This window comes from Marmota flaviventris, chromosome 13, assembly GCF_047511675.1.
Source record: "Marmota flaviventris isolate mMarFla1 chromosome 13, mMarFla1.hap1, whole genome shotgun sequence".
Taxonomy (NCBI): Eukaryota; Metazoa; Chordata; class Mammalia; order Rodentia; family Sciuridae; genus Marmota; species Marmota flaviventris.
The window spans coordinates 42,170,873-42,184,949 of NC_092510.1; the positions used below are offsets into that span (position 1 = coordinate 42,170,873).

General features: G+C 34.8%; 1 protein-coding gene and 1 pseudogene across 2 annotated transcripts in view; one reads left to right on the forward strand and one right to left on the reverse strand.

The window, feature by feature from the left end:
• The window catches only part of Uhrf2 (ubiquitin like with PHD and ring finger domains 2), a 78,541-nt gene extending 72,417 nt beyond the window's left edge, over positions 1–6,124 (forward strand). For both annotated transcript variants that reach the window (XM_027943063.2, XM_071600631.1), the window contains 3 exons: positions 317–474; positions 3,854–3,952; positions 5,100–6,124. In XM_027943063.2, the coding sequence (XP_027798864.2) occupies positions 317–474; positions 3,854–3,952; positions 5,100–5,246 (404 nt within the window). In that variant the 3' untranslated portion in view covers positions 5,247–6,124. The remainder of the gene's footprint in view (positions 1–316; positions 475–3,853; positions 3,953–5,099) is intronic.
• Positions 6,125–9,320: 3,196 nt separating this feature from the next.
• Positions 9,321–13,154, reverse strand: LOC139701477 (zinc finger protein 639-like; annotated as a pseudogene).
• Between the last annotated feature and the right edge of the window lie 923 nt (positions 13,155–14,077).

A 14,077-nucleotide genomic window follows, 5' to 3' on the forward strand; every position in this document is an offset into this window, starting at 1 on the left:
GTAATGATTGCAGAGTATATATCCTATTAACATACATTTTAATATTGGAAATCTTGAGAGAATCATAAGAAATTGAAAGAAAAGGGCTTTTGTTGTTTGGGGGGAGATGGATCTTTTCATACATTTTAATAGTGTCAGAGCCATAACAGAAGCAATTATGGTATCCTAAATGCTAAAAAGTCAGATGCTGCTTTATGTGGGTATCTTCCTTCTAAATATTGCTGGTACTCATTAACTCTTTTGTTAACTGGTTCTATTTAATAGTTTTAAACAGAACTGTGAATGTCTGCTGACATTTTTTTTTTAATAAATATAGATGAGTGTCCAAGTGCCTCTAAAGTGTTCAAAGCATCAGATTCAGCAGAAGCTGTCGAGGCTTTTCAACTCACCCCTCAACAGCAGCACTTAATTAGAGAAGACTGTCAAAACCAAAAGCTATGGGATGAAGTGCTTGCATCTCTTGTGGAAGGACCAGTATGTACAGTTTTTTTTTAAACAAGAATGTTCTACTATTAACAACTAATGAAAAGTAATTTCCTTATGAAGTATGATTTTCTCAAGCCAGTCAAAATTGACTTCTATTCAGTTTTATCATTCAGTGTCACTACTTTTCAGAAATATCACAGGCAATAAGTTTAAACCTCTTACAGTTTGGATTTTTATTTCTGTATGTGTGAAAATAATAATGTACGTTGAGGTACTACTATTCCTGGGAATAATTTTCAGTTGTGAAACAGTCAGCTGAATCTAAAATTCACCAGGAAAGTTTTTGTTACAGTTCAGTTATCCAGTAGCATATCTCTTAAGCAATTTGCAAAACACATGTGTTCAACTTAGGGATAAAATGAACCAGAATTATTTAAATATTTTACGTTTTTAAATTTTTTCCCCTCTGTTTGGTATTCATAAAATTTTAAAATAAAAAGAATTACAAGGTTAATGTTTGGATTGCATATTCAGCTGTGTTCTACAAATGAAGCTTAAAAAAAATTCCCAAAGTTGGAGACTTCAAATATAAATAATCAGTTCTTTCCTATTTGCTTTTATTGTGTTATTAATTTTGCTTATAAATGTGATCAGCTATTAGATATTGACCTCTTGTTTTTTACAATACAGTTAGGTTTTTTTTCCCCTTTTCAAAGTATTGTGATGTGCAGATATTGTGGGTAAACTCTAATTAAAACTTTATCTTATCATCTTTTAGTAATTTCTTCCTTCTAGCATCCCCTTTATTTTTCTCATTGCATTAGCTAGAAATTCTCATGTCTGAAGTGGAGTTATCTCTGTGCTTTTTGTCTAGAGTTGAAGGAAACTATAAGGGTTTTTGTGTTGCATTTTGTTAGGGAGATAGTTGACATTATTATATTAAGAATCTTCCTTATAACTAATTAGAACAAATTTTAAAATTTTAAAAAATATAGAAAAAATCTTCCTAATATCTTTTTATATTGTTAGAAAGTGAAGTTTAGTGAAACTTATCAAAAACTCTTTAGATTTACATTGGAATCATCATTCTCTTTGCTTGTAAATGTGATATGTTGGGTTACCCTTGATAAAATGAGTCATGTTTGGAAGACACAGGAAAGTGATTTTACTCTCTGAGAAGTAAAAAAGAAGTTTGCTTTCTAGCTCAGAGACTCAGGCATACTATAACTGTTAGATGCATTTTCACTTAGGATACAGAAATCAGTTGTTAATCAGTGTCTAATTATTCTCTTATTGGGGAGGATACATCTGGTTAGTGATAATTCAGGTGAGTCTCCAATATGGGGGTATGTATGTAGGGGACAAAGTAGCAGATACAGAGGGAGCAAAAGTCACCTGAGGACATGTGAAATTCTCTTCCCTGTGGGTATTGTCCTGCATATGACAAGATCTGACCTACTTAGGTCAGATTAATATGACCTTGCTGCTAGTGATTACTCTGGACATCTATGTAATGTTACCCTGGACACGTTTCATATCTATTCTCTTCAGATAAACCAGAAGCATATTTAATAAGCCAGGAAAACAAGTTGTAAGCCAATGATGACTTTTATATAAATATATGTGTATACATTTCTGACCAGATTCCCTCTATGATTGACAGCTACAACTACTCAGTAATTTCCTCTTGCTACTCTCTTGTGTATATACTGCTGACTGAAGTTCTGTCTATACTACTTAAATATACTGGACTTGTGTCTATAGGACTTTACATACATACTGTCTCTGACCAGAAGTCTCTCCTTTGCTATATTCATGTGTCTCATTCATTTATATACTTCTTCATGCAAATGTTATACCCTCGGAGGAGCCTTCTCCACCTACCCTTTTCTAAAACAGCTTCTCTTGAATTTTTTGCTTTAACTTGCTTTGTTTTCTCAGTATCCACTATCTGAAATTAATTTATTTTTTGTCTCTTCTTCTATAGGAATGTAAGTTTCATTAGAACAGATACTTTTTTTTTGTCTGCTCTTTAACAGGAATGTAAGTTCCATTAGAGAAGAAGCTTTTTATTATCACTATGTAGATGAGTATCTAGCATGTTATGAAACCTCAAAATATCTATATTATATACCCATATTTTAGACACTATGGAGGTAGAGGTACCAGGAAAATATCAGTCACTAACAAAGTAGCTTGTCAAAGAGAGGAGGGTGCCTGGTATAACCAAGTTTGGGTATTTTTAACACCTCTCCCTAAGTGCCATATTCCTTTAGTGAATTTATTATTCACTTTCATAATCCATGTTAACATATCAATATCAAGGCATCTTTTGAAATGTGATACTTTTTAAAATTCTTATAAATTCTACTTTTTCTATTTATAAAAAAGAAAGACATAAAAATACTCCCTTACTACCAAAAGTAATTGACTGGAAGATCATCCTTATAACTATTCAAAAAATGCCTTTTTTTCTCCTAGTTAAAAATAAAATAAGCAGGGTAAAATGGAACCAGTAATAGCTTCTGAAGATATAGGGTATCCATTTGATCGTGTTTGCTTTAGATGGCTCTATTTTTTATAATCTTATCCCACTTCAGGTAAACATTAGCAACAGGAAAAAAATAAGATTTGGGAATTGAGGCAAAATATTACAGAAAATTTTAGAAAAATGAACATGTTGACACTTTGTGGCATAGATACTACTAATTATTATTACCTAGTGTTTTCTTTTTAATCTTCAAAAAAATGAAGTTTTATAACAACAAAAAAAATTGACTAGATAATGCCTTTCATATACTAGAATGCTGATGGATAAAAAGATCAATATGTAATAACTTTGAGACAAGCTACCCATAAATTTTTGGTTGTTTCTTTTGTTGTTGTTTGCAGTGCTGAGCATTGAACCTAGAGCCTTCTGCATGATAGGCAAGTGCTCTACCACTAAGCTACAACCCCAGCTCCTGTTTTGTTTTTGCTTTTGTTTTTTAGGTGAAAAATAGTTATCCCTGGAATATGAGATTTAGTGGGACTTGGGGGTTTCTTCAATTTCTTTCATATGTTTGCTTGTTTTAATTAAAATTACTGCTTGGAGCTAGGCACCGTGGCATATGCCCGTAATTACAGCTTCTTTGGAGGCTGAGACATGAAGATTGTGAGTTCAAAGCTGGCCTCAGCAACTTAGCAAGGCCCTAGGCAACTCAGCGAGACCTTGTCTCTAAATAAAATATAGGGGCTCGGGATGTGGCTCAGTGGTGAAACACTCCTGGGTTCAATCCACAGTACCAAAAAGAAAAAAATTAGAACTTGGTTTTCTTAATAGAAAACATATTAAATGTGGAAACATTTTTTCCTCCTGATAATTTAGAATTCCTTCAGTATATTATGAACTGATAACCTTTTTTTCTTCCCCTTGGGTACCATGTAGAATTTTCTGAAAAAATTGGAACAGTCTTTTATGTGTGTTTGCTGCCAGGAGCTAGTTTACCAGCCTGTGACAACTGAGTGCTTCCACAATGTCTGTAAAGTAAGTAGAATTCCCCTCTCACTTTACCTTGATAGGGCTGAAAGAACACTAAACTGTATACCTGCTTTAGCACATGAAGAAGCATTTTTTCATGAAGGAGAATAGGAACGTTACCTGTTAAGAATGTTAAGGAACATTACCAGTTAAGAAGCATTTAATTACATCTTTATAGTACTTTAAGGTAATAATAATTTTAATATATTAACATATTATTTGAAATAAAATAATTCTAATATAATAATATACAAATATATTTTAATAATATAATACTAATATATTATTTGAGGTATTCTACTATTTTTGGAATTATTGAAGAGGGATTGAAATGGAAAAGAAACTAAGTATCATTGCTCCTTTCTATGTAATGGCTTATATATGTTTTATATATTATAGTGCAAACTAAAATGATTTCATGCACTTAATTTTTAAAAATTTTAAATAGTTTCATATACATAATACTAAAATCTAAAAAGCATCCTGTTTCTGTAGGATGTTCAAATGAATTGAGTATTGTGTTATCAGTGTGGTATAAAAGGAAAATTTGAATTTTAGTCAAGCCAAAGTTGGAATCTTGTTTACTGATTGATGGTTTTGTACCCTGACCTAATTTCAGAACTTCAGTTTCCTTTGTAAAATGGAAACAAACCTCCTTCAAATGTTATTGTACCTGACCTTGTGTTAATTCTCTATTTTTAGTACAGCTAAATATATTTTTGGAAGATCCTTTATATGTAAAGCAACTTGATGAAATATGTAATTTAGTTTTAAGCAAGAGAATTCCAAAATTTTTTTTTCCTTCTTTAGGGCTCTCTCAGAAAAAAACAAGACTAAAATCCAACATAAAATATTAGACTAATGGAACCATACATACTCTCTAACACCATTATTTTACTGAATAAAGAAACTGAAACACAGAATAGTTAAATCATTTACTTAAAGTCTCACAATGTGTGTCAGGTGGAACTAAAGTCATGACTATAGTGCAGATTCAGGCCTTGATGGCTGTTTGTATATTTCTCTTGTTAACAAAAATTAAACTTCAGATTTCTGTTTAAAAGCCTAAGATGGTGAGTTCATACTTGACCCTCTGATGGAATTGTGTGTGTATGTGTGTGGTTCTTTTTTTTTTTTTTTTTTTTTACTTTAGGATTGCTTACAGCGTTCTTTTAAAGCCCAAGTTTTCTCTTGCCCTGCTTGTCGGCATGATCTTGGCCAGAATTACATCATGATTCCCAATGAGATTCTTCAGACTCTACTTGACCTTTTCTTCCCTGGATACAGCAAAGGACGATGATCTACCTACTTCTGTGTTATTCCTGGTAGCTTCTTGGACAATAAAGAATCTAAACTGGTTGGGGAGGGTGGAAGCAGTGGTGGACCATTTCTCTCACGTTCTGAAGCAGCTATTCCTCTTTCCTACATAGCCATCACCTTGTGTGTAGTAAGAGGCCCATTTCTCAGCTGTCTTTTAAATATCAAAAGGTAGTTCCTGTCAGTAACAACTAGTTTAATGAGTTAAAAAGTCAAAGCTTCAGCTCTAGTTGATATCCAAGTTTGATTTATTTTGCAACTACCTCAGGACAGAAAAGATTTATGGGGATTTTAAAAATCATTGAATAATTAGTTAAATGAGATTTTAGCTACACACTGCCTCCCAAATATTAGTTGTGCCTGGTTATTGTAATTTGATTTTACAGAAAAGGAGATGACACTTGAGATTCTTGGAATGAACGCAGCTTCTGTATTATGCATACTACTTTTTTTTAATGTCTTTTCCTCCATTACAAGTGTGTGTTTTGCAAAGAAAGTTCATTTTTTAGCCAATTTTGTGAGCTCCATTGTGCTTTTTTTCCTGGTGTTTTATGCAAGTTGACTACTAATGACTAATGAGAACAATATGAATGCATTGTTGCTGCATTAAGTGTAATGTGGTGTGGTTTTGCAATTAAAAGAGGTATTCTGATGTTCTAGTTGTAAATGTTCATAAAAAGCCACTTCTGTACTAGTCAAACTGCTTTTAGTGAGTCTCACCAGTGTTTTTACATCTGCAGAGTATTGAGGGCTGCGCTAACTTTTGAGAGGTTTGAAATCGCTTCATATTGTGATCCTAAATTTTATATTCACTATATTCCTTTAAAGTATACCTTAATAAATATTTTATGATCAGAAAAACGTTCATTTTGCTTTACTTTTCTACATTTTTCTGGCTTATATTAGGGTTTTTAAGGATCAATTATTTCCAGAGATTTTTGTTAGGTGTCTTTATTGAAACAGACTTTTTTTTTTTAAACCCTGAATTTGATAATGAGAACTAGAATGAAGTCTTAAGCACTAAGGACAAATTTCATCCTCACCGATTTTTTTTTTATTCTTACTAAAAATGGGAAATTTTTCAAAATAAGAACACAGTGACTATTCTTTTATCTGTTACTCCTATCTTTTGTTCACCTCTAATATAATGAGTGCTTATTTCAGACATGAATATTTTAAAACATGGTACTACTCGTTATACTGTTGTATTTTCATCAGAGAAAATTTTAGATGCAATTGAGTAAGTTTTCTCACCCCTAGAGTCATAGATACATATATCTATAAATAGATATAGCTATAGATAGATAGATAACCAACATTTATTGAATATTTAATCTCTGCTAGTTACTTGTACATTTTTATGTGTATTTGTTTGACCCTACAAAACAACTCTAAGAGGCAGGTATTATTACACCCATTTTTGGATGAACCTCAGTGGCATGGTGAAATTAAATAACTTGCCAAAGGTTATAATATGCCAAATAAGTGGCAGAACTGTGCTGTAAGCTTAGGCAGTCTGGTGATCTTTACCTTCCACTACATAGGCTCTCACCCTTGAATATATAACATACTAGTTTCATTGCTTTCCTGCATTCAATTAAATTCAAAACTGGGTTCTGAGAAACACTTATAGCATAGTGATTAGGAGATGACAATGATTCCAACATTGGTAAGTTATCCCCAAATTTGTGAAAAATCAAGTTTAATTAGAGCCTTCTTAGATTAAAAGTGAGTCATTAAGTTGTATTATCAGTGCTGCATTCCTTCCAGCATAGGCCATATTAAATGAAGGGTGGGAAATATCCCCAAGTTTCAGCTATTTAAACTAGTTTAAACTGATGCTTTTGTTAGCAAAATAACTAAATCTCATAGTTATATGTTTTCTTAATTGTGCTATTATAACATGACAGAATAGGAGAAAAGGCTGCTTATAGCTTAACACATTCGTAAGTACCAAGAATGGCCCAAAGGTAAGATGTGTGTGTGTGAGAAAGCTTTTTAATTTTTTCTTTTTACATAAATACTGTAGTTTGTGCTTACGGACTTTTAAGAAGAAAAACCACAATACTATTGTCACACATTTTTTTATATTTATTTTTTAGTTTTCAGTGGACACAACATCTTTATTTTATTTGTATGTGGTGCTGAGGATCGAACCCAGAACCCCACGCATGCCAGGCGAGCACGCTACTGCTTGAGCCACATCCCCAGCGCCATATTGTCACACATTTTTAAAAAATAAACTAATTTCTTTACATCATCCAGTATCTAGTAAATTTTCCAATTTCCTTTGTCGCGAGTGTTGGGTATTTTATTTTTAGTTGGTTTGTCTGAATTAGGGATCCAAATAAAGACCTCACATTGTGATTGCTGTCACTTAAGTATTTTTAAATCTATATATGTCCCCTTAATATTTATCCTCTTAAATCTTTTTTTTCTCTTTATTTACCATTTATACTTTGCATGTTGAAATTGAGTTGGTTCTGAAATGCTTCTGAACAAATAGATTTAGGTGAGGTAGCCTTTTGGTGTAGCTTAAATGTTTATCTTTATTTTCTGTGAATTGGTAGTAGAATTAAATCATGATCTGATTTGGATTTGACTTTGGGGAGGTGGTAAACTTTATAGGTTGTATAGTTGTCCTTCAGGAGATATAATATCTGAGGGTCGGTAAGGCTTAAGTTTGAAAGATGAGCTTTAAAAATAATCTGGAATTTAATACACTTAGTTTATCAGACATACACGCGCACGCGCGCACACACACATACACATACACACACACACACGACAGTTTAGCTAAAAGAAAGGGTCTTACCTCTTTACTTATGGCTCTGGATTTCACTATATAGCTTGCTTTACAAGAACTGGGTAGAGTTCTATTCTGCCTTGCCCATTGCCTGCTATTTTCTCATTAAGGATCAAACCTTTCCCCAGAATTAAGCTTAATGGTCCATTTACCCCTAACATACATTGAAAGAGTTACTCTTGCTTGCCCACTGAATTCTTGATCCCCACAACTGGACTTTAAGAATGCCTGAATGGACCTGATATCTAGTAACCTGGTTTAATATGATCCTATATTGGGAGAGTGGAGGTGGGGAGATTAACCAAAAAAACTTAAATACCAGTCACTGGATATAAGAAATTGAAAACTACTCAGAAGGACCAAGCAGACAGATGACTGCGGAAAAACTGAATGAAAGAATAGGGCTGGAGATGTAGCTCAGAGGTAAGAACACTTGTCTTGCATGTGTGAGGTTCTGGGTTCAATCCCCAGCACCAATGGGGAAAAGAAGAAAAAAAAAGTTTTACAACTATATCCTAAAGTATGAAGTTGTATTGATAGAGTGAAAACAAGCTATGTGAAGAGTAATTTGAGAATAAGATTCTCTGAACTAAACATGATTGTATAAATAAATGCAACAGACAAAACAGAATGGATATTGCCAAAACTTGAATGTACTGCCAAATAATTTGTTGCATATGGATATGCCACAGTATATCTGTTCGTCTACTGATTGATATTTGGGTTGTTTCCAGGAGTTTGCTATTATGAATAAAGCTGCTATGAACCATCATATGTAAGTCCTTGGAAAATAGTTTGACAGTTTCTCTAAAAATTAAATATGCACTTACCATACAACTCATCCATTTCACTAATAGTTATTTACTCAGAAAAATAAAGACATATGTTCAAAGTGATTTATGCTATTGTATATTCATGCCAGCAGTGTTTGAGAATTCTGGTTGCCTCATTCTTGGTTTTATCATTTCTTGTAATTTTTAATCATTCTAGAGAGAATGTAGAGAAAGCAAGAGATGAGTGAATTAAATATTGGTCACAGGAGTGGATTGTGGTAGTCATTTGCTCAAGTATTTTTGAAGTGTTGTTCAAATATTTCTGGATCTGAAGCATACATGATAGGATTATACTTCCTAGTCTTCTTGTGTTTGGGTAGGGCCATGTGACTGGCTGGCAAATATTATAGTTTGGATCTTTTAAAAAAAAAATTTTAGTATGTTCAATAGTAACATGCCCCTTAAAGTTTGTATGAAGTTACTCTGAAAACCACATTCGTGACAAGTTTTTACATTTGTCAAAGGTAATTTTGCTTAAAACGCTGTCGTTGTTATACTTACTTGGTTTTATTAATTTACATGCATGCTTATTTACCATATGGCTAAGCAGGTCTTCTGGATCATTTGTTTTATGTTGACACAAATACTGTTCATTACAACTATTCTGAAAATGTAGAGTTCGCTCACACCAATAGAGGTGAACGCTAAAGTGGGCTTCTGCAATGTGCTGAGGTTCTCAAAAATTACTGTCCTATAATTACAGTTTACAAATGTAGGGATCTTCTTCATGTAGTTTTGCATGTTTAATCAGAGGCATGTTCATACAGAAGCTTTCCTTGTATACTCAGCACACATTTGAATCAGTATGTTTGTGCTGCAATTCATATGCTGTTATAAATCAGAAAAAAAAAATGTTTACTGTTGAATTCACAAAGTTCACCTTTATAGAGGCCACTGCTATAAGATCTTAGTAAAGGCCATTTCTGCTGGGCAGTCACATTCAGAGCTTGTCTCTTGTCAAGAAATTTACAAAGTTTAGTGATTTTTTTTTATCAGTTTGTTCTTGGAGATTCTCGGGGGAATTGTCTTCTGTCAATATGTCATCATCCTCAGAAATCACATATATTTTGAAACAATTGGGACATCTTCAGCAATGTGAACTTTTGTAGGACTCTCCTCTTGAGTTTGCTGGTTGATTGATTTGGATGAGTCACACTCTTCATCACAAATTTCTACATTAGATTTTTTGCCTCACTCCACACCTGCTCTGCACACCTCCTAGTGTGGATCTTGAATCCACTCCAAAGGTCTATATGTTGAAGTCTTGGCCCCAGCCCATAGCTCTGTAGGGAGGTGGTGGAACCTTTGGAAAGTGGGGTCTAAGAGAAGGAAGTTGAGGTCACTAGAAGCATGCTGTTGAAGGGTATATTGGGACGCCTTTTTCCTTTCTGGCCACTATGAGAGAAATAGCCCTCTTCTGCCGCACACTCCTACCATGATGTACTGTGCTACTCAGGCCCAAAGCAACAGGGCCAAGTGGCTATGAACTGAAAGCTCTGAAATTATGATCCAAAATAAACCTTTTCCATTGTTAGTCACTTGATGGTCTCAGATATTTTGTCACAGTAACAGAAATCTAACATGGAAAATTGGCACCAAGAATGGTATTATTACTGTGACTATTCCTGATGATATGGTTTAGAAGCTTTTGGCATTAGTTTGTGGAAGAGTATGGAAAAGTTTGGAGAAGTGAGCTAGAGGAAGCCTAGAATGCAGTAAAAGGAGCTTAATAGGTGATTCTAATAAGGACTTAAAAAAAAAAACCAGAATGCTGATAGAAATTGAGACAGTAAAGGTAATGCTCATGAAGTTTCATAATGCAAATAGACTCGATTGGAAATTGCACTAAAGGCCATCCTTTTTACACTGGCAAACAATTTGGATACAATTGTATTTGTATACTGAGACTTTGTGGAGCAGAGTTGAAAGGTGATAGACTAGTTTATCCAGTGGAGGAATTTGCAAGTCAGCAAACTATGCAGGCAGTGATATGGGTACTACTGGATGGTTTTCAGCCAAACATGCTATAAGTATCAGGAGCAAGGGAAACAGCACAAGACTTTGGAAAACTTTCAGATAACTATAAAAGGAGTATGCTCAAAGGTGCTTCCAAGGATGTGAAGTTGCCCAAGAGGTTAACATCATTAAGATTGCAACTACTTTGCACCAGGACAATAGGAAACATAACTTGAAGCCATCTCAGCAGTTCTCACTATTTAAATGAACGTATAAACTCATTGCTACTTCTGCAGGACTGCCTAGGGAATTGTTTGCCCAATGAGTCATTTTATTTCTCAGAGGTTGTTAGTCTTGATTCAAGCAGCCTAGGTACAGCACAGAGCTTGGTGTCATCCTTGTGATATTGGTTTTGTGCGCATGCAGAATGCAAGACTTAATGGGGTCATAACTTTCACCAAGGTCTCAAAATTTCATTTAAAGCCTATACAGTGTGTGGTAGGGTCAGAGTTCTTGAAATCAGCATCTGACATAGTGACACATGAAGCTGTGGGTGAATCTAAAGCTGCAGGGGAGACTCCAGGAAGTTAGAGATGTCAAGGGAAGCTGTAAATCAAGAGAGTGGCCCTATGTGGGTGGCAGCCAGCAAGGCCATAGGGGCAGGGCTGCCCAACCTTGGGAACCCACATTCTGCCACAGTGTTTCCTGGGTGCCAGACATGGAGACTTAGGAACTAATGTCCCCCGCCCACCACCACCACCGGTTTCTATCTCACTTTGGTATGATCCTTCCCTTCTGTGTCTGTCCCTCCCTTTTAGAATGGGAATGTTTACCCTGTGCCTGTTCCATCATTGTAGCATTGTTGTTTTGTTTTAATAGGGGCTTACAGCTAAGAGTTTGCCCTGAGTTTTAGAAGAGACTTTGGACTATGACTTTTGAGCAGTGCTATTTTTTAAATTAAATTATTTATTCTCATTTGTTATATATGATGGCAGAATGCAATTCATATTACACATATAGAGCACAATTTTTCAAGTCTCTGGCTGTACACAAAGTATTTTCACATCATTCGTGTCTTCATACATGTATTTAGGGTAATGATGTTCATCTCATTCCACCATCTTTCCTAACCCCGTGGTTCCTCCCTTCTCCTCCCTCCCCTTTGCCCTATCTAAAGTTCCTTCATTCCTCTTGTGTTCCCTCCCCCCATTGCCATTATGAGTCAGCATCTTCATGTCAAAGAAAACATTTGTTGAGCAGTGCTGTTTTTGAGCTGTTAAGACTTTGGCAACTTTTCTAGATGGACTGAATGCATTGTGCATTGTGAAATGCACCTTTGGGAGCCAAAGGTGGAATATTGTAGTTTGGATCTTAAATGTCCCACAGTGGTCCATGTGCTTGTCCCCAGCCCATGGCACTGTTAAAAGGTAGTGGAACCATTATGACATGGAACTTAGTGGAAGAAAGATCTTTGGGGGCATCCCTTTGAGGAAGATATTGTAACACCAGCTTCTCCTCTCTTGGTTTCCCAGTCACCATGAAATGAGCAGCTTTCTTCAGTACATGCTCCTGCTAGGATATACTGCATTGCAATAAGCCAACTGACATAAACTAAAAACTCTTAAACTTTGAGCCAAAATAAACTTTCTCTCCTTGTAAGTTATTTATCTCAGATATTTTGTCACAGGGATAGAAAGCTAACACAGCCAGTAACTTGTGAGCAAAAATGCCATGTATCATTTTAATCAGAGCATTTCATTGCCCTCCAGAGTTTCTCTTTCATGGAGACCAGTAGCTCTGCAGGTTAGACTTTTCTATTAGCTTGGATCACAGAATGAGAATGATAAAACCCCAATCCAACTTGTGGTGGACGTGCAACATGAGAAGTAAAAAAATTTTCAAACCCATGAAATTTTTGATTATTTGCACAGCATGATCTAGGTTTATTCTTACAGAAAAATTCCTTAGTCATCTATAAATATAGAATTATACATTAATTTGTCTTAATTTTCTATCTAGGATTTTCATTGTTTTTAAACTAAGTCTTGGAATATCTAAGTCAATTGACTATGAGCAGTTGAACGTGTGGAAGGCACTCTCTAAGGTGGCCTCAATGATTTCCACTTCTTGGTTGTCATGTCTGCTCTAATATACTCCTCTTAAGTATAGGTTGGACTTAGATTCTTTTTAAATTATTAGAATGCAGCAGAAATAACAGGATGTCACTTCCAAGGTTACCATTGGTTTCCAGTTTGGATGCCCAGTCTCTCTTGATTTGGAGGAAGCCAGCTGCCATATTATGAGCTGCTATATGGAGAGGGACGTGTGGCAAGAAACTTATGTCTCCTCCACCTTCAGCAAGCCCTTCAGCCTACCAAAAACCACACAAGTTGAGACTTCAGCACTTTATTGCAACCTTGTGAAAGACCTTCAGCCACAGGTACCAGAAACAGATAATGAATGCTGTTGTTTTTTTTTTTTCATTCTTCTTTTTGTTTGTGTTGTTTTAATTCACTAAGTTTTAGGATAATTTGTTAAGCAGCAAAAGATAAGTAATACAAATAGGGTGACCTTAAATACCAGTTTGCCCAGGACAAATCCAATTTGCACTTTTTACTCCAAATGGTTATGAACATTCCCTTTTCCTCTTTATTTTTTTCCCCTTTTCCTCTTTAAAACATCCCAGATACGATAAGATTGGCTCTATTGCTAGACTTAGTTGAGATTTTGATATAAAGAATTCACTTATTTCTGAAATATTCTTTCCCTATCACAGCCAAGGTTTTTTAAATTCATTGGTAGCCTTTTCTTCTTGAAAATATATTCTTAAAAATTCTAGTCCATTATAATGAGAAATGATAACTGGCAGAAAGTCCAGCAATCTAGTGGATATGTTACCTGGAAATTCTTTGTCTCCAAGCAGCTTCTAACTAAATCTCTGCCAGATTCCTAGATGAAATTTTTGAGGTGCCCCTTATTTCATACACAACAACCCTTTATTCTACCTCCCTGGAAGATTGTGAACAATACTTTCTGGTTGGTGTCTACTTAAGAAATCTCATAGGGCTGGGGTTGTGAACAGTATGTATGTCCTCCCAAAACAATGTCTTTCTAAAACACTTCAGCTATATTGTTCCCTCAATTCACATTTTAAAACTTTAAAAACTTCATGTTTTAGATTAATGACTAGGGTTAAAAAAACAATAGAGTTCCCATGTA